Source organism: Hemicordylus capensis, chromosome 5 (genome assembly GCF_027244095.1).
Source record: "Hemicordylus capensis ecotype Gifberg chromosome 5, rHemCap1.1.pri, whole genome shotgun sequence".
In the NCBI taxonomy this organism is placed as follows: Eukaryota; Metazoa; Chordata; class Lepidosauria; order Squamata; family Cordylidae; genus Hemicordylus; species Hemicordylus capensis.
Window position 1 is genome coordinate 216,906,521 of NC_069661.1, and position 20,934 is coordinate 216,927,454.

General features: G+C 45.2%; 1 protein-coding gene across 2 annotated transcripts in view; it reads left to right on the plus strand.

Annotated features, from left to right (window-relative positions):
* Nucleotides 1–2,123: 2,123 nt before the first annotated feature.
* Nucleotides 2,124–20,934, plus strand: part of CBX7 (chromobox 7) — a 33,987-nt gene continuing 15,176 nt past the window's right edge. The window contains exons 1-5 of one of the 2 annotated variants that reach the window (XM_053253448.1): nucleotides 2,132–2,543; nucleotides 5,137–5,180; nucleotides 13,292–13,357; nucleotides 14,714–14,780; nucleotides 15,567–15,909. In XM_053253448.1, coding sequence (XP_053109423.1) covers nucleotides 2,475–2,543; nucleotides 5,137–5,180; nucleotides 13,292–13,357; nucleotides 14,714–14,780; nucleotides 15,567–15,909 — 589 coding nt within the window. In that variant the 5' untranslated portion in view covers nucleotides 2,132–2,474. Of the gene's footprint in view, nucleotides 2,544–5,136; nucleotides 5,181–13,291; nucleotides 13,358–14,713; nucleotides 14,781–15,566; nucleotides 15,910–20,934 lie in introns of both variants that reach the window. The other variant, XM_053253449.1, reaches the window with a different exon arrangement.

Here is a 20,934-nt window from a genome sequence, read left to right on the forward strand (position 1 = left end):
TCAACACCAATGAAAGAAAGCAGGCCTACAAGAAAGAACAAGTCAAGAAGAGAGCTGGTCTTGTAGTAGCAGGCATGACTTGTCCCCTTAAGCTAAGCAGGATCCGCCCTGGCTGCATACGAAAGGGAGTGTGAGAACTGTAAGATATTCCCCTTAGGGGATGGAGCTGCTCTGGGAAGGGCATCTAGGCTCCAAGTTCCTTCCCTGCCATCTCCAAGATAGGGCTGAGAGAGATTCCTGCCTGCAACCTTGGAGAAGCCGCTGCCAGTCTGTGTAGACAATACTGAGCTAGATAGACCAATGGTCTGACTTGGTATATGGCAGCTTCCTATGATCCTATGAACCGAGCAGAAAAATAAGCCCCTGCATGGTCAATATTTGCACAATAGAAGTGGAAAATCAGACATCACCAAGACCTGGCAATGGCTTAAGAATGGTTACTTGAAGAAAGAAACAGAGGGTTTAATACTGGCTGCACAAGAACAGGCACTAAGAACAAATGCAATAAGAGCAAAAGTCGAAAAATCCACAACAAACAGCAAGTGCCGCCTTTGTAAAGAAGCAGATGAAACAGTGGACCACCGAATCAGCTGTTGTAAAAAGATCGCACAGACTGACTACAAACAAAGGCATGACAAGGTATCAGGGATGAGACACTGGAACATCTGCAAAAAATACAAGCTACCTGTAGCCAAAGATTGGTGGGACCATAAAACTGAAAAAGTTGAAGAAAATGAAGATGTAAAAATATTATGGGACTTCCGACTACAGACAGACAAACATCTGCCACACAATACACCAGATATAACTGTAGTTGAGAAAAAAGAAAAACAAGTAAAAATAATCGACACAGCAATACCAGGGGATAGCAGAATAGAAGAAAAAGAAATAGAAAAAATCACCAAATACAAAGATCTACAAATTGAAATTGAAAGGCTGTGGCAGAAAAAGACCCAAATAATCCCAGTGGTAATTGGCGCCCTGGGTGCAGTTCCAAAAGACCTTGAGGAGCACCTCAACACCATAGGGGTCACAGAAATGACCATCAGCCAATTACAAAAAGCAGCTTTACTGGGAACAGCCTATATTCTGCGACGATATCTATAACAATTGACAATAAAATTCAGCCATCCCAGGTCCTTGGGAAGGACTCGATGTCTGGATAAAACAAACCAGTCAATGAAATAATAATAAAATATAATAATATAAAATAATAATAATAATAGTCAATGCTGACCTATTAAGCACTGTACTTTTCCACTAACACATCTTACAGAACGTTACAAACGCAGGGATTACCTGTTGCTAGAAAGCAGGATTGTCAGATATGTTTGCATGACATCAAACAATGCAATACATGCAGCCTTGCCCAGTAGCGATCACATCACCTGCTGAATTTCTGCCTGCCATGCGACTATTAGGCACGGCAGCCTTGTCAGAAAATGAGGTAGTAAGACATTGGCAAGGATTCAGAATATGGGAGAAGAGTGAGGCAGAGTAACCTAGTATGATTTGGGATTGGGGTTATTCACCAGTAGCTCTGTATTAGGACTGAAGGCCGGCAGAATGCAAAACCCTTATGACTGTGCATGGTGTCTTCTTTGAACTTTAATGCAATCTGATGAGCATCCAGGACACTGGCAAAAACGCAAAATTCGTATTTCAGTGGACTGCAGAGGTGCATAGGTATATCAATGGAGCCCATTCTCCGGTAACGCAAAATGCACTTATACAACGCGATCCTAAAAAACGCGTTTCCTCAGAAAAGCCAACGAGTTGAACGGGGTTTACTCCCAGGTAAGCAAAATGAATTATGCACCCAATGCGTGCATGAGAGAGACTGTGCGTGTTTGTTTTCATGTAACTACTGCAGGGCTGGTCGCTGGACAACACCAGCCCGGGAAAGGGACGAGATATTTCCACATTCCGCGTTGCCCATGCAGCTTATTTCACACAATCCTGTTGTTCCTCGCTCAGCGGCAGCCCTCCAGTCCTTTCCCTATGGGGGAGGTGGTGGGGGAGGAGGAGGGGGGGGGGAAGAGAAGCACGGCGCACTTTCCAGCAAAGGGCTGGCCTTTCTGAAGGCGCGCGGCAAATAAAGGCCGGCCCGTCGCGGAGCAGGAGGAGGGAAAAGAAGCCGGGACTTATCTCGCGCTCGAGCAGGTTGCTGGTGGGAGGAGCCGCTCAATCAGGTCTGAGGCTGGAGTGGAGAGCGGCTCTCGTACGCTCCGTGCCTGACAGGCGCTCACGCGAAGGGGGCGGGGGCTCGCGCGCGCCTGGGAAAATGTTGCGCAGGTTCTAAAATGGAAGGTTGGAGGCGGCGTGATTGAGCGCGCGAGGGGTGTGTGCGCGAGTGAGAGAGAGAGTAAGTAAGAGCGGGAGCTGCAAGAGCAGCAGCAAAAGCCAGAGTCCGTGGCACGCAGTCGGACCCCGCACTGAATCTGGGAGCAGCCTCCTCCTCTCTCCTTCCCTGTATGGAGCTTTCCGCTATTGGGGAGCAGGTGTTTGCGGTGGAGAGTATCAGGAAGAAGCGCATAAGGAAGGTGGGTTCTGCTTTCCACCCCGCTCGCGTTTATTCTCCCGGGTTGCAAACAGCGGTTACGTAGGTGGAAGGGACGGGGGGTGGGTGGGAGCGTGATCTTATTTCTAAGCTCTCTCTCAGATGTTTGCGTTGCATCTTAGGCAGGAGTCCTATCGGTGTCCCCCATTTCTTCCTACGCCTAGATGCATGTAGTAGCTGTCAGCCCCATATCCGCTGGTGCTGCAAGAACAGCGCATCATCACATATCCTCCCCTCGCCCCCCGCCAATCCCGTACGCATGCCGTGGTGCGAGTAGGGGGGCGTGGCAGAGCGTATCGTCTTCCCTCCAGCAGGGGGCGGCGGTGGAACCCTTGTCAACCTCGAGCCCTTGAAGGCACGAGCATGGTTGGCTGTCATGCTCCAAACAAGGCTGTGTTCCAGTCATAGTTATTGCATTTACCACGTGGTGGGTTTGTTAATGGAATGTGTACAGATGTTGCATAACTTCAGCCCTTAGCCCTATCCTAAAACATGTTCACATGGAAGTAAAGTTGCATGGGATGTAGTTCCTGGTTGGGTTGTGACCCCAGCACACTCACCAGGAACTAAATCCTCTTGACTTCGGTGGACTTATTTCCAAATAAACATACATAGAATTGCTTGTAGTCTTATTTGTGGCCGTAGAAAAGTGGAGATGATGCAGAAGAGCATAATGGGCATCAGATGTGCTCATTATAATGGAATGATATGGAAACTTTAAATTCCCTGCTCCACTATTTGAATTATTTCCCCTCTTCCTGTGTTTCTCCTCCTTTTAGAATAATGTAGAGGGCAGCTTGTGGGAAAGAGAATTTTGGATTGTATCTCTTAGAAGTGGGGTTAGCTTTCACTGCATGGTAGTGCCAAATGTACCTTTGACACTTGAGATACTGGATTTTGGAATTTGAGTTCTGTTCCATAAAAAGGCTGGTGTTTTGTTTGTGTCAAGTTACTTAGGCCATTCATTTGGAGCATGCTGTTATGTGTGCATCCTCTGCCTTTTGGCTCTCTGTGGATTAATTTATCAATTTCTTAGAGGTCGGCTAACCCATCTTTTGCACTGGAAAATATGACCACTCTACTCTTGGTATGGTCACCTTAAGTGGTGCAGTGGGGAAATGCTCGACTAACAAGCAGAAAGTTGTCGGTTCAAATCCCCGCTGGTATGTTTCCCAGACTATGGGAAAACACCTATATCAGGCAGCAGCGATATAGGAAGATGCTGAAAGGCATCATCTCGTACTGCGTGGAAGGAGGCAATTGTAAACCCCTCCTGTGTTCTACCAAAGAAAACCACAGGGCTCTGTGGGCACCAGGAGTCAAAATTGACTTGGCAAATACTACAGTTTGGACAATGGGAAACAGGGAATTTGCATTTTGGTGACTCATTTTTTCCTTACATAGGCACCACACGCTGGACATGTTAGATGATGATACCTAGCTATCTTAATGTTGTCTAGGATCTCCTCTAGTCTCTTGCATTTTCACAGTCCTATGCAGTGTTCCCTCTAACATGGATTCCCAGATGTTGAGGAGTAGACTACAACTCCCATAATCCCCAGCCAAAGGCCACTGCAGCTGGGGATGCTGGGAGTTGTAGTCAACAGCATTTGGGAATCCTTGTTAGAGGGAACAGTGGTCCTGTGAGGAAAAAGAAGCTTGCTATGCTTTGGAAACTACTGTTGCAGAGCCATAGTGTGTCCCTTAAAACTAGCTCAGCACTGCTGGCTTGGTGGAATTTATTCCCTCTTCCTTCCCTACCCATCCATGTATGCTGGGATATGAAGCCATTTTTTAAAAGACAGGCCTGCTGACCTTGCCTTGGGGCACATGAGGTGGCAATAAGCTAGCATTCTGTGGTCTTGGACCTGTGGAAATGAGTACTTGGGGATGATGTGGTGGTGAGTGAGGCCAGAGCGGAGTTAGCGCCTTCCCTGGCAGCTATCCGCATCTTCCTAAGTAGGTCTACCTGACACTGTCATAGTCATTCCTGCAACCCAGTCATCTGTCCCAAGACTTCATCTGTATGCTTCCTGTGCGGTCACTTTTATACAACTGGCCCATATACAAGAACAATAGCACATGATTGATCAGATTCGTGTGCTGTAAGCAGAGAGCATGTGTTCCTTGCTAAAGGTACTTTGTAGGAGGGGGAGAAGACAGTAAGACAAATACTGAGTATGCTGTGCCACCTGGCTGCTGCATTCTTTAGATTTTTTAAAAAGAATGTTATTATTTTCAGAATAACCTGAAAGATTGTTTTGATTCTCAAGCTCTCCTTCTTGTGAATATGCAGCTTATTTGTCCTCCTTGAGGTTCTGCAGGGTTTTGGGTGTCCTCTTCTAGTTGATTGCCCTGGAAGCATTTGGAGAAGAATTATTCGGTCATTGTGTATGTCTAAGGCAATCTAGGGATACAGCTCAGTGAGAAAAGGTTTATACTTTAAATGCCAGGTTTATGTTTTTAAATGTGGTATGGTGTTGGGCCACACGTTCTTGCTGACCTTGTTGTTTAAACTTCCTTTTGTGCCGTTGTCTAGTTGCTGATCTTGTTTATCTTCCCACCTCTTTCTGTAGGGTAAAGTGGAATACCTGGTGAAATGGAAAGGATGGCCTCCCAAGTAAGTTCTGGGGTATATTTCCAATTGTGTCTGTTCTGTTTTCTGTTGGCCCCAATTCCCAAAAGAATGTTGCTCTTGACTTGTGCTCTCCCTTCTGGTCTGGTTCAGCGAATAGGTTCTGAATGCATACATCTCTTGTTGAAATGTTTATTCTCCGCCTCAAGTGGAGAACAATATAAAAAATATTTTTAAAAATGCAAAAAAAATATTTTTTTAATAGAAAGTTCAAGAGTAGGTGGTTCCCTTTCTTCTGGAATCCCATTATTTTATGCTTTTGTTCAAAAGTATTAAAACATTTTTTTAAATCATCTTTCCTTGCTCCCTGGATAGGTCAGAATCTGCCATTCAGGCGCTTAACTTCCACTTGGGTATCTTATATTGCCTAAACAGTTGCAAGGCTGTTGCCTGGTGTTTATATCTACTTAATCCCTCCCCAGAGGTACCTTCATTTCAGTAGGGAACAATTGTCCCCTGCCGGCAGCATATTATAGTGTGATGGATTAAATATAGCTGTGAAATCATTACTATATATATTGCCTGTGTAAAGAGAAAGTGTTCTTGTAATCTGTGCATACAGCCATCTTCATTCTTCATGGATTGTGCTGTGAACATAGTAGTTATTTGCATATTTAAATATGATAGAAGGGTAAAGGGTCACTTAATATCTGGCCACTTTAATACCCAGTCCAGCCTGGTACTTGTAGGTATAGGAGGAAAGCTGGTCTTGTGGTAGCAAGCATGAATTGTCCCCTATGCTAAGCAAGATCTGCCCTGCTTGCATTTGAATGGGAGGCTACATGTGAGCACTGTAAGAAATTCCCCTTGGCTTGATGGGGCCACTCTAGGAAGAGTACCTGCCTGCTTGCATGCAGAAGGTTCCAAGTTCCCTCCCTGGCATCTCCAAGATGGGGCTGAAAGAGACTCCTGCCTGCAACCTTGGAGAAGCCACTGCCAGTCTATGTAGGCAATACTGAACTAGATGGACCAATGGTCTGACCCGGTATATGGCAGCTGCCTAATGTTCCTATGATCTGCCAGGCTTTAGCTGTCTATATCCATCTGTGCAGCTCACTCTAAGCCTTGGTTGTGTGTGGATGCATGCAACTCCTTTTTCTCCTTGGAACAGAAAGGGAGACATCCCAACTATATACTCTGCCATTAGTAGTGATGCTATCCAGCTCGTAGTCTAGATAGACGTAGTCTAAACCAGGGCTGCACAGCTTTGGCCCTCTAACTGTTTTTGGACTACAACTCCCATAATTCCCAGCCACAGTGGCCAGTAGTCAGGGATGATGGAAGTTGTAGTAGTTGTAGAGGCACCTTTAATGTGGTGATTCTCTTTATTTAGCAGGGGGAGAGTAACTGGCCCGTATCCACCCCCAGCACAGAACCTCCAATGACTGTTGCTGATGTCTGTCTTATGTTTCTTTTTAGATTGTGAACCCTTTGGGGACAGGGATCCATCTTATTTATTTATTATTTCTCTGTGTAAACCGCCCTGAGCCATTTTTGGAAGGGTGGTATAGAAGGCAAATAAATAAATAGTATATCTGCTGCAGGAGGGCTGAAGTTGGGCAGTCCTGTGAAATGACCTCAAATTAAATATATTGGTTTGATGTATTTGATGGGGTCATATTTAAGGGGAGAAAACTACATTCTTTTTTGTTAGGCCACAGTACTGGTGGTGTACTAATTTTTCAGAAATGCAGTGGGACTCTGTTCCCTGCTGGTAGTAGCCCGGAAGGTGCCCCATATTCATTGTTTTGGTTTAAAATAAAATAAAAAAAAATTCTTCCCCACCTCCTGTGTCTGGTTGAGCTCCCTAGTGAAATGAAGCCCTAAAATAAGGATGCGAGGTCTTAGCTTTTCTGGAACTAAGACTTCCAATCCTAATTTCCTGTATACATCAGAAAACCTGCTAAAGACTGCTGTTGCATTTCTTAGAAGTTTTCTCCCTAGAGACTGCAAATGTATTTTAAAGGATATATACTTTTTATATATATATATATATATATATATATATATATATATATATATATATATATGATATATAATTAAAGAATGAATATCTCTCTCTCTCTCTCTCTCTCTCTCTCTCTCTCTCTCTCTCTCTCTCCATCATTTTACTGCTCTCTGTCAAGTGGCTTCTAAATGATTTTGTATGCACTTAAAATTGTGCAGAGTCACTGCATTCTGATGGGTTCCTATTCCTCCTCCTATCTGTTTATTGCAGGGTGGGGGGGGGTCCTTCTTACCCTTCCCAATCACTTCACTTTCTCCCCATGGCTTGAAGAAAGAAGGCTAATGGCCTTCTTAAAGAGCTCCTTGGCCCATTACTCTCTTCTCCCTCTCCCCGCCCCATGCTGTGTGCCTCTCCAAAAACCTGTCTTCAGGCCCCACCCATCTGAGCTGAGAGCCAGGGATTTGGAGGGTTATGGCTCTGAGTCAGCTGCGAGCTTGTTTACAACTTGAGTTTGAAGTAGGAGAGGGAGGGGGAAGGAGGAGGGAGATCATGTGACTTGTATTTTCCAGAATGCGTGGTCTGCAGTTCTGCTGCAGTCTGGCCTCTGTGCGTGTGGGGTGTGTGTGTGTGTGTGCGCGCGCGCATCTGTGTGTGGTGAACTGCACTGTTCTTCTATATGCAGTGTTTTCTCTCTGCAGTCAAGCAAGAAGCTGAACTGCAGAGGAATGGGCAACACCCATAGGACATTTTTTATTCTAATACATTCCACGTCCTTCTTTCTCTTTCTCCCCCCCACCCCCACCTTCCTCCAAGGAATCTGTTAACCTCTCTTTCATTCACCACTCAAAACAGATGCCCAAATCCTCTGCAGTAAGAAGATAGAAAACAAAACCACCATTTGCTCAAATTGCGTCTTCGGCTTGGCAACTTGTGGTTGTGGAGAGATTGCTGCAGCAGGCTAGGCTGAAGAGAGGTCGGGTGGTGGTTTTGGTGAAGAGCTTTTAAAGGGAGGAAAAGGTTGACTAATAATGGAACCTGAATAAGAATGGGTGAAAATGAAGCTGGCGGTGCAGCTATTTATAACCTTGCCCTTCCCCAGAGAGCAGGATGTGAAAGACATCTTCAGAAGTAAATGTATTGACTTATTTAACATCGCGCCTCATTCCCTAAGCCTGAGGGCAGGTAAAAATGTTTCCTTTCTGCGTTTGTCTTCAAGACAGACTTGTGAGACAAGTTACTACCATCATTGGATTTTTTTCCCATTTCAGGGAAGAAACTTGAGGTGGAGAGATTTATTTAAAATATTTATCTTCTGCCATTCAGTCTGGCAAGACTTTCACAAGGTGGTGGTAGTTTAAAGGAATGGTACCTTGCTGCCCCAGAAGTCTCTGGCCTGGTTCACACAATCATTTAATCTAGGTTTAAAGTGGGTTACCAACATTAGCGTGATTGTGTGAACCCACACCAAGGTGGCTTGTGGCCCAAGATAAATCTGAGAATTCCCACCTTGGCATGGGTTCACACAATCCAATAATGTTGGTAACCCATATTAAATCTAGATTCAAACGATTGTGTGAATCAGGCTTCTGTCTGTTGAGATCTGAATGTAGGCTCTTCCAACTGCCACTCAGTCCCTGGTCTGTCTTAAGTTCATCTTGCAATTTATTTTATTTATATCCCACTCTGTCCTATATGCTCAGGGCAGCTTTGAGCTTTGATATAACCCTTAATAGGTCATCAGAATTGACTTTTTAAGAATAACTTGATATTTCTGCGGCAGAGATCTCGTCTCTTTATATTATTTAGAGAAATATACAAAGTACACAGAATCCTAAAAGGGGACAGGAAAACCCTTCAAAACCTACAACATTCTCTGGGGTGTGTGTGTGTGTGTGTGTGTGTGTGTGTGTGTGTGTACCCCTCCTCACCCCATACCATTTTCCTTGAAACACTGATAATATCTGTTCATATTGAGATAATCTTTCTTACTCCAAATAGCTGCCATTTCCTCCCATAAATGTCTCTATAGGCTTTTCCCTTCCATTGTGCATGGATATAATTGCTGTAAGTTTACATATTAACACAGTGTGCCAAACTTTCCAAAGCCATTTTCCACAGATAATTTTTTCCAGTTCTTTGCTATAAGAATTTTAGCAGCTATTAACACATTACTCACTGATACTTTGTTTTTATACAGAGTTTCCTTTTCCTGTTTGATACTTATGGTGCAAATAGCAATACATCACTAGTTGTTTTCAGAAAAAGTTAATATTGGTACTCCTTGACACCTTAGGGCTTCACACCTCTCTAGTGTGTGTGTTTTTTAAAAGATCAGCTTTTTAAGCATGACATTAGCATTACTCTTTCATATATAAAGTCTTGTGTGCAAACAGAGGTTGGTATTCTGCATTAAATGTGTCTAAACCACTTCAGAGTATCTGAACAGGTTACCAAGCTGCCTTTGAAACTTAGTGACTCAACCAGAGAGTTAAAAATACCAATGAACCAAAACGGACCCTCGGTGGGAGGGTTGACCTTGCACTTTATTTATGTGTTTTAAAAACCTGTTTCAGGAAAATAGAGCATAGACTCTTGTTAGTTTAGCTTCTAAAACTAAACAGAAAGCTCATCCCGTGATATGGAATCTGGGTTGCGCTTTCTGGAGCTATCTTGGGAAAAGGTGAAGAGAGGGACTGCTCCCAATCAAATGTGACACCATCTAAAAAGCAAACAAAAATGTCTGGCAATTGACACACAATACAATATAGTGACCAAAGGGAGGTTGGTTACAGGTACTGGATGACATATACTGTGCAGTGCCTCCTGTACACTGCAAAGCTGCACAGACACTGGGAATTGTGCGAATATAATTGTGTGATGGTAGGCCATATTGTGCAACTGCATGTGTGCAGTTCCCATCATCATCATCATCATCATCATCATTATTATTATTATTTGTGCAACAGTGCTCTTGCACAACTGCATGCATGTGGCTTTAAAATCTATGCAGAATACTGCGTAGTATGTCAGCCACTTGAAGTAACCTCGTGTTAATGCTTCTATTGGTTTTAATCAGAGGGCAGCCTTAATATAAAGAAATGTTGGTCAGCTAACCAATTAAATATGCATGTGAGGAAAAAATAGTTTTGGCTAATGCATGCATGTGTTGCAGCAACCATCATCTTAGTAGAAGCATGCTTCTACCTCTCCCTCGCAGGACAGAATGCCTCTTCTTAGATGACATTTGCCAGATTCTTGTAAACAAGTTTAAAATATTTAAATACCCTGCATCATCAATCAGTAGCACATATATAATTGGCCAAAATATTTTTAAATTAACTGACTAAACATTGCAGTTCTAACTTTTATATGCATTTGAAGTGCAGGGTATTTTAAATTTCTGCCCACCTGGAGAGACTAAAGATATCTGTTGGCAATCTGCTAACCAGGGCAGAGTATACACAATGCTTTAAAAAGAATCTAAATTCTGTGCAAAGAAAAGCTGAATTCTGCAATGCATATACATTAGGCGAATGTCAGTGCTTTTAGCTGATGTTTTTGTAAACTTGCTGCTGCAGGGCTCTGTGGGCGCCAGGAGCTGAAATCGACTTGATGGCACACTTTACTTTACTTTACTTTACTTTACTTTACTACTATTATTCTACTACAGTACTTCTACTTCCGGCCATGGGGTGGAGCCAAGAGTTAAGCTCTGCCCTTCCCCAGCCATTTCTAAGCACTGGAAATATCATTCAGTCCAACCTTCCTCTACCTAATGTGATTTCACCAAGCATTACCACATGCTTTAAATCTGTTTGGGCCATCCTTAAGAAACTTGCACATTAAAAAAATAAAATAAAAGGAAGCTGAGATGTTGAGGATGCTGAATTCTGCACAGGTGACTACACCTGAGAGCCACTGGCCATCTCTGGCATTCTGTGCCTTTGTGGTACAGATGCAGAACACCCACAGCCCTTCTTCAAGCTGGGAACTCGCTACCACTTCAGTCTTGCCTAAGAAGAGTTCTTCAGCATGGAAGCTTCCATACCCCTGTAGCCAAAAATAGGACCTCCTACTTAGCTTGTGTGAATCCCTAGTGACAGGCCCAAATCAATATGCAAATGAGCTGTTTAGCTCTTCCATCATAGCCTGGTGTGTGTGTGTGTGTGTGTGCGTGTGCGCGCGCGGGGGGGGGGGCAGGGCGGGTTGCATTGAAAGTCCTGAACCAATATCTGAGATAAATTTGTTCACCTCCATCCAGTAATCTAAACAAGATAGTGGGGCTGCTGATGTAGAAGTTAGCTGATCTGAAAATAATGTATTGTCTGTCTGTGTTACTAGGGGTTGCACTCCTCCTTAAATCTCAAACTTGCAGTTTGAGGACACGCTTACATCTGATGCTACTTCTGGATGTTTAGGTTAAGCCCTCCAGGGGCTGTTAAGCCAGGGGCATTGCAAGGCATTTAAAAGATCCAGGGCCCAGGCCCACAGCTCTCCCTTTCGATAACTAAATTTAATCCTACCTCCCCGCCCACCCCCAGAAAAATTATGTATGTTTATAACATCTCTAATACTGTAGTACAGCACCTATGAAGGTGGAAGCAGCAGAGAGCTAAGTGAGGTTTGGAGCTCCCTCCCAGACTCTGTGCAGGTGCCTTCACTGCTGCTTTTCCTTTCTCCAAGAGGTCGTGGAGGAGGAAGTAGCTGATGAGATTCAAGGCTCTGAGAAATTCATTGGGGGCCTGCCCCCCAGTGATGCCCCTAGTGACAGCAGTGGCAAGGAATGCTTTCAGTCAACATTGGCTGGTATGCCAGCTGTGCCCTGTGCCAAACAGAAGCCATAGTTACCGATGCTCTGGAAATGTCCAAATTAAATTACTGTAGTGAGCCTGCCTTTGAAAAATAATGAGAAATTTAGATGGATTCAGAGTTTGGCCACCAGAACATTGCAGGGCAAGCCCCTAGGTTCATATAACACTCTTTCACTTATTTCATTTGCACTGTCCTCTGGTTAGTTTCTGGACCCAGTTCAAGTGCTGCTGGGTATGACCTTTTAAGGCCCTAGATCAGAGCCACACAGTGTTGGCCCTCCAGCTGCTGTTGGGCTACAACTCCCATCATCCCCAGCCAGTGGCCAGTAGTCTGATGATGGGAGTTTAGTTTAACAGCAGTTGGAGGGCCAAAGTTGTGCAGCCCTGCCCCAAATTATCTAGAATATCTTGAGGACTGCCTTCAAAGTATGTAGGAACTTCTCTCCTCTTTTAGAGGTCTTACTGTATGCCTTTCCACCATCTGAAATGCTGTCAAGTGGCCACAAGTGATAGAGACTTCTCTAGAGGGGCACCAATGGTATGGATATCTCTACCAAGAGACTCCTGGTGGATTGAAGGGTAGCATAATGTGTTTTAAATGAGGTTCAGTGTTAACTTTGAGGTTCAGAGTTAAGGAGATAACACATTTGTTGTAATGAGTTGTACTCCAGAGCAGGGATTCCCAGCCTTGGGTCCTATGCCCTTGTGACTGGGCTGAAATGGGTTGTAGTCCAACATCATCTGGGGACTCAAGGTTGGAAACCCTTGCTCTTAAGTCATTGGCCATGCAGGCAAGAGAACTCCAGCTTTTCATCTCTTCAAAGCTTAGTATTGCATCTGTCAAATAAGCTCAGGTTGTTGCAGAGGAGGTTGTTCTGCCCTTGCTGGAAAGACTGGCTGACATGACAGGCAGTTCATGATTTCCAATGGAAGGAGCCCTGTGCTGCTGCCTGGAAGCAATTTTAAGTCATTCCACAGCAGCCCTGTCATGCATTGTCATTCGAGGCTGCCTTTCAAGTTATGCAGCAGCCCCAACGGGCCCTTAACATCAGTAGAGGGCTGCCTGTCATGTCAGCCACTGTTTTGTTCTAATTGCTAGAGGTGGGTTTAAGACTGAGGTGCATGTAGCCTAAGAACAGAGGGCTGATTATCCTTTTCCAAGAAGGATGGGAGCTTTTTAATTCAATCCAGTAACAGAGGAAATGCAAAGATCTAGGTGTTCAACTAGGTTGTGATCTCTAGCTGATGTCAAGGCAGATCCTAGAACTCTAGCAGTGCTTGCAGAGGTTTACTTTACCAGAAATGATTGATGATTTTCTTCTAATGTTCTCTGTTAGATACAGCACATGGGAGCCAGAGGATCACATTCTTGACCCACGCCTGGTGATGGCTTATGAAGAGAAGTAAGAGTGTTTTCTCTTCTGGGAGGTTAAAACCCATCTCGCATTCATCAAAGCAGTCTAGCAGAGCCATATTGGTGCAGAAATTTCTCTCTGCCTTGCTAAGAGCTAGATTCATCATTATGCTAAACATTCTGTGGATTAGACCCCCAGCTAAATCTAGGGCCCGGCTCTATGGTTTGTTTAGCTGAGAGTTTCCCAATATAAAGAGTGCCTTGCTTGTTCCCACAGTGTGCTGGTGGCCCATTTGCCCATGTAACAAATGAACTTCTTCCCAGCTACTTTGAAGTGAAGGCCTACACTACATGTAACTGGAGAGATTCCCTGTGAATGTGAAGTTTGCAGGGATGGGGATGTAGGATGACATATTAGCACAGTGGTTCCCAACCAGGGTTCCTTCGGATGTTGCTGAACTACAACTCCTATCACCCCCAGCCACAAAAAATTGTTTCTGGGAATGATGGGAGTTATATTTCAGCAACATCCAGAGGAACCCTGGTTGGGAGACATTGTGTTAGCACTTCTTTGTCCCTTCTGCTCTGACTCACTGGCTGCTGTTGTTGTGGAGGAGCAGAGGGGATACTAACACAGTTGCCTCACACCATGCTTTTCACCCCTCATTTACATCTTCCTGGGTAGTCATGAGGCTAGATACAGGTCAGTGGTGCCTGCATGTCTTCCTATAACATGTAGTTTGGCCTTAAATAACTGTGTCTGGTGGAGAGGTGGTCTTGTGGTAGCAAGCATTAATTGTCTCCTTTGCTAAGCAGGGTCCACCCTGGTTGCATTTGAATGGTAGACTACATGTGAGCACTGTACCTCTTGGGGGATGAAGCCGCTCTGGGAAGGGCAGCTACAAGCAGAAGGTTCCAAGGTCCCTCCCTGGCATCTCCAAGATAGGGCCAAGAGATAGTCCTGCCTGTAACCTTGGAGAAGCTGCTGCCAGTCTGTGTGGGCAATATTGAGCTAGATGGACCAATGGTCTGACTCGGTATCAGGCAGCTTTCTATGTTCCGATGATTTCCATTTAATTTTTCTGGAAGGGAACTTTATAGGGAGACTTTATAGAGAAGGGAACTTTAGTTTTGTGAGACTTTCTGTCTGTGTGCTGCCTGTATAAGAGGTAGGCATCAATTTTGCTTAGTTCTACTGAATTAGGTTGTGGGAACAAGGCTACTCTAACTTCTGATCTGACTTGGATCTCTTTTTTCCATGACTTGTATTTGCACAAGTACCAACTGTGATATGTCTAAGTAACATAAATGAGCATCATCTGTGGGACATAGAAGTATATTAAAGGTTTGTCAGTACTTGTCCTGTGTTAACAAATCAAACCATTGGATATCTTCTGTTCCTTAGGGAAGAGCGCGAACGTGCCTCAGGTTATAGGAAGAGGGGCCCCAAACCGAAGCGTCTCTTGCTGCAGGTAACATCTCAACTTGTCCGTTCCTAAGTCCCAGTATTGTTCTAGAACTCCGTGTTTGATGAACTCTCTAAACTCTCCTTTTTGCTAAGAAATGCCTTTCACATAGCTACATGTTCAGAGTAGCACTTAAATATTCCACTCGTCTCAGTCATTCTCCATTGGAGCTTTTGGTTCCATACAAATACTCTTACATCTTTCTCTTAAGCTGAGCTGTAGGACTGTATTGAGCTAGTCATTTGGGAGAAGCTTGTGCTCTAGGGGCATGATTCTCACTTGGGGTGTAAGAAGACTGAGGTTCAAATCCTAGATAAGCCCTTGTGAGTGGAGAGAGGGGGCTATACTGTCCCCCACCACCCATAGCAGGAGAAGAAGCACACACTTTCATGTCCTGCTTGTGGTCTTCCTTGAGGCATCTGGTGGGCTACTGTGGAAGACAGAATGCTGGACTAGATAGGCCTTGAGCCTAATCCAGATAGATTCTTCTTGTGTCTCTTGGAAGATTGATTCACACAATCGTTTGAATCTCGGCTTAATGTGGGTTACCAACATTAGCAGGATTGTGTGAACCCATGCCAAGGTGGCTTATGATCCAATATTATTCTGAGATTCTTGACTTGGTATGGGTTCACACAATCACACTAATGTCAATAACCCATATTAAACCTAGGGTCAAACCATTGTGTGAACCAGGCCAGTAACATGTGAGATCCTGTGAATGGCTGCAGGTGTCCATCTGTACTCATTACATCTCAAAGTTAAGCTAGGAATGCCTTTCTCTGTTTGCAGAGGTTGTATAGCATGGACCTGAGGAGTGCACACAAAGGAAAAGAGAAACTGTGCTTTTCTTTGTCGCGGAGGTTTGGAGGAGGAGGAAACAACCTGGCAGGGACCAAGGGAGGGCAGACAGAGCTGCCTGAGAAGAACGGTGGAGGAGTCCTGCCCTTCCCTCTCCGGAAGCAGAGCAAGAACCAGAAGTACCTCCGGCTTTCACGAAAGAAGTTCACCCGCATGGCAAGCCTGGAGAACCGAAACCGCCGGCGGGAGTTCTTTCTGAAGGAGCCGGTAGCGCTAGAGGACAGGCAGGCCCCCAGTGACTGGGATGCTGCTATGCAGCCTGCCACCAAAGACGGTAAGGCTTGGTGACCTATTTCTGATTGGGCCTGGCCCATCTTTCTCTCACTTCCTGGACACTCAGCACCTGCCTGTTTGCTTGTTTTGAATTTCTGTACCGCCGAATATAGAAACCTCTAGGTGGTGTACAGATTAAAACACAATATAAAATATAAAACATTTTAAATTCATAAAATCAGATAAAAATCACAATAGATAAAAACACATTAGAATTTATATTTCAGATAAAAGCCTCGGAAGACAGGTACATCATCAGGGTCCTCCTAAAAGCAAACAGAGAAGGAGATGCTCTTATTTTAGCAGGGAAATAATAAAATTACATTTAGAGCATGTAATTTGGAGCAGACTCTTTATACACCTCTGGAAGCCCCGAAACCACCTGCAAGCTGATGCAAGGCAGTGGCTCCAGACGTAGGGGCGAGTCACATAATCCTCCTGGGAAGGCACTGGGAGGGGGAGGCTGAACTTAACCTACCTTGCCCTCAGGCAACCAAACTGTCCATCCGCCCGCACGCCTCCCGTGCACCCACACGGACAGCCCTGCTCCACGCAGCTCCGTAAAGCATGGGGCGGAGGGATCCGGGGCCGGAACTTCTTGTTCCAGCCTCCAGGCATCCCTCAATTCAACACGTGGCACGTGCGTTGCATTGGGGACTCCCCCATGAGACAGGCGCTCTATACACCCGTCTCTGTGACTCCTCTGGCTGCAGCCCGAGGAATCACATGATACCCAGTAGCCAGGGTAAGGGTGCAAGAGCACCCTTAACCTTGGCTAAAAGCCAGGTTTGTTAAGGGGTTAGGCGGGCAGAGAGAACAGCTTCTCACAACCAGCCTAACCTTGCTTGGGACAGCCCAAGCAGGGTTAGGGTGGTCATAAGAACAGCCTCAGTGTGTCACATGGGTAATAGGTGTTCTGAACCTGAGCATCAGCTCAGAAGGCATGGACTTGTATCCATGCCAATTGCTTGCTGATCTGGAAGGGTTATCAAAAGTTGCTACAGGCAGCACTGCTGTCACCCTGCCATGAGGACGGTGGCTCTAAACTGATGCAAAAAAAAAAAAAATACTGTATTTACCTGAATCCAAGACTAGTTTTTTCCAAGATAGAAATGGGTGTCAGTGTCTGTGTCTTAGATCCTGTCATCTTCAATTCCATTAATTATGGTATTTTCATGTCCCGTATTTACCCAAATAGAAGATGACTCCAAATTAAAGACAACCCCCTTTTAAAAATAGAGGTTACCTGTATTTACTTGAAAGAAAGAGGTCTCTGAATTTAAGACCACCCTCTGATTTCCATCATCAAAGAACTTGGAAAAAGCCTAGTCTTGGATTCAGGTGAAGACAGTGGATCACTAAACCAGGAAGCACAAGTGCCCTTCGCAATAACTAATCATCGGGATGCCTCATATTGAGATTCTCACTGGACTCACTCTAGCCTAAACTAATATTTGGGTCACAAGTAGAATTGGGGTTTGGATTATTCCCCACCCACCCACCCAACCATGCAAGGTAAAAGAAAGTGAAAGGGAGATACTTGAATGGGGAAAACATTGGGAGGGACATGCTCTTAACAATTTCTCTTTTTAATTTTGTGGGCCAATACTTGCTTTTGGCAGGGTGGGGCAGGAATCGAGACACTACTGAGCTTTAAGCCTGGTCACGAAGTTCTGCGCTTAAACCTCAACACTGCATAAGAAGAGAACACATGTGCACATACCAGGGGTGTAACAAGGCTGGAGTGGGCCCAGAGACAAAATTTTAAAATGGGCCCCTCGCGCGCGCACACACACACACACACACACTCTTCACATGTGACTTGCCTCTGGGGGGCCCCTTGAAGCGTGGGGACCCCCAGGCAGCTGCCTCCCCTTGCCTAATAGTAGGTATGCCCCTGGCACATACTTAACCATAAGCTTCCACACTCAAGTTCAAGGTTTATTATAGTCTATAACCAGCACAACATTCCACACTGTTGATGCAGTTTGTAGGCCTTTGAGAAGGGTCCAGGAAGTTGAATGGAAGATTGCAGAGGACCTGCTTTGGCTTTGCAGCTCGGCTCAAGCTGAGAACCCATGTTGCAACCTAGATCCGCTCCCTCTCCCCTGACTCTGTCACGTTGCTCTTGAATTTTAGGGCCTACAGCAGGGCAGGGACACTGCTCAGTGTTTACAGACATGCTTGGCATTCAGAAGGTCCCAGGTGCAACCCCTCACATTCCCGTATTTGGGTTCTTGGGTAGTAGATGATGGGGAAGGTTTTTGCCTGAGACCATATTGGACAGGATGGACCAATAGACTGTCTCCATATAAGGTACTTGTACTAAAGTTGCCTTATAAGACCACATCTTCAGTTGTCCAGGAGTTTGGGCTACATAGTGGAAGAACATCTCCTTTGCACGCAGAAGGTCCCGGGTTCACTGCCTGGCATCTTCAGGTAGGGTTAGGAAAGACTCCTGCTTGGTCTTGTGGTAGCAAGCATGACTTGTCCTCTTAGCTAAGTAGGTAGCAAGCATGACTTGTCCCCTTAGCTAAGCAGGGTCTGCCCTGGTTGCATATGAATGGGAGACTAGAAGTGTGAACAGCACTGTAAGATATTCCCCTCAGGGGATGGAGCTGCTCTGGGAAGAGCATCTGAGACTCTTAAGTTCCCTCCCTGGCTTCTCCAAGATAGGGCTGAGAGAGAGTCCTGCCTGCAACCTTGGAGAAGCTGCTGCCAGTCTGTGTGGAGTGTAGACAGTACTGAGCTAGATGGACCATTGGTACAAGGCACCCTCCTATGTTCCTAATGCTTGCACTGTGCTTTTGCATAGTTCTGTGTTACAGTTTTACTAAGTCCTCCAGAAGAAGGATGATTGTAATGGGAACCTCTTCAACTAAGTAGGGATGCTCTGTCTGGATTGAGAGGCTTTTGGAGTAGCTCCATGAGCAAAGAGAGCCTAATTTTGGAAGAGTGAACACTTTATTGGGGACTGCAGCAGCCCTGTCTGTATGGGACTTCCCTCGCTGCTGCCTTTCTGATTTTTAAACCCAAAGGCCTCTGCCACCCACTCAAGGTCCCCAAGGGTGACTGGAGCAGCATTTCATAAGAGTTGGGTATTAACTCCAGTGGCTGATAAGGAATGTCCTGCTAACATGCTGGTTGGACCGGGCATAGGGGAAAGAGAGCTTATGGGCCAGACACAAGTCCAACAAGGGCATATAGAGTAGGGATTTGCATAGGCACTTTGGGTGCCTGCCGGGCCTGGCCATTTTGCCAGCTGCAGAAGAGGAAATAGCTGACAGGTGGGAAAAGCAGGAAATGGTTGCAGTAGAGAACAGGGCATGAAGGGCAAGGCCAGCTGATGTTGTAAGCGCCTTTAATTTACCTTCATTGCAGCACTGCACCACTTTGGCCTTCCTGCTGATGTTGGACTACGAGTCCCATCCTCCCTGGTGATTGGGCTGCTGTGGCTTGGGTGATGGGAGTTGTAGCTCAACAACAGCTGGAGGGCTGAAGTTGTGCAGCCCTGCTCTATCACAAAAACTTGAGCAGTGCATGGCTCTTGAATAATGAGGCAGCTTTACAAAATCTGACCAGAGAGTGTATTTTTGTATTTGTTTTACTTTGAGATTTCTGCTCAGATAATTTTTGGAAAGAGCAAGAGGATTTATGTCCTTTCTGGCTGCATATGGAGGGGGGATCTCCCCCCCCTCCAAGTCCTACTGACTCAAGATGGTAGTGTCAGGGAAGATAGAGTCTTTCTCAGGGGAGAGTAGACACACCTCTGATATCAAAGACAGAAGCCAGAAATGCCCAGTTAAAGGGCACACATTCTATCCCCAGGTGGGAAAAGAAGGCGCAGAGCAGGTAAAGTAACAGAAAATGGAGGTTTCTCTCCTCTCTCTCTCTTTCCTTTTTGGTATGGGAAGAGGTGCACCTAGGTAATTTTGGAGCATGGACCTAAAAGCCTTTAGAGGCCCCACTCCCCTCCAAATTAAGCATCATCATGCTCGGCTGGGTGACCACAGCACCCGAGATAGACTAAAGAGGATTTGGGGGCCCACAGGGGCTGTGGATTCCCTGGACTTCAGTCCCAAAGTCCAGGGGTAAGCGTGCCTCTGGGTATGGGGGTTATTGAGATGGAAGTTATTGTTGCTATCCTTTTTCTATGAGGCGACATCTTCATTGCGGGCCCAGAATGAGAAATCGTGAAGGGGATCTATTTGCTGGGGCCACAACAGGTATTAAACGTGTTTAGCCCATACAGAGGAAGGAGAATCCACTTTCCCTGAAAAGGCAGAACCAATTGAAAGTCATCTTGTTCTTTAACTGCTTTGTTAATCCTTTCCCCCCTCTTTTTTTTTTTGCGGGGGTGGGGTGGGGTGGGTGGGTAACAAGAGGTAATGGAAGAGTCTGGGAAATATCTCCTTGGTACTTAATTGCACAGTGTAAACTGAATTTCAGGCCAACCCCACCCCAGCCCTTCTAAGTGAGAGATTATTAGATTGAGACACCATCTGTTGATATGCTTTTGAAGTGGGTTCTTCAGTTTTGAGGTGGAATGGAAAGAGACTAGCACTGTTATAAGTACAACTTGGTGCTAGTTAAAACTACAGAAACACCATCTTATTTGTACAGGTTGTATGTGTGGTTTTTTTAATTTTTATTTATTTTTACATTTATATCCTGCTCTTCCTCCAAGGAGTCCAGAGCACTGTAGATGGTTATGTTTATCCTCACAACTACCCTGTGAGGAAGGTTAGGCTGAGAGAGAAGTGACTGGCCCAGAGTCACCCAGTGAGTTTCATGGCAGAGTAGGGATTTGAACTCTGGTCTTCCCGGTCCTAGTCAAACACTCTAACCACTACACCACTTTGGACTCTGTTACATGTTTATTGTAACTGCATATTTGCTGCCTGCTCTCAATTCTATTCCTTTATTCTTCTGCCCAGCTCTGGTGCTGAGCATGTCAGTTCTGCAATAGGTGGTTTTTGTTCCATTACAAAGTAAGAGCCTCTGTTCCTCTTGGTGTGTTCTGCCA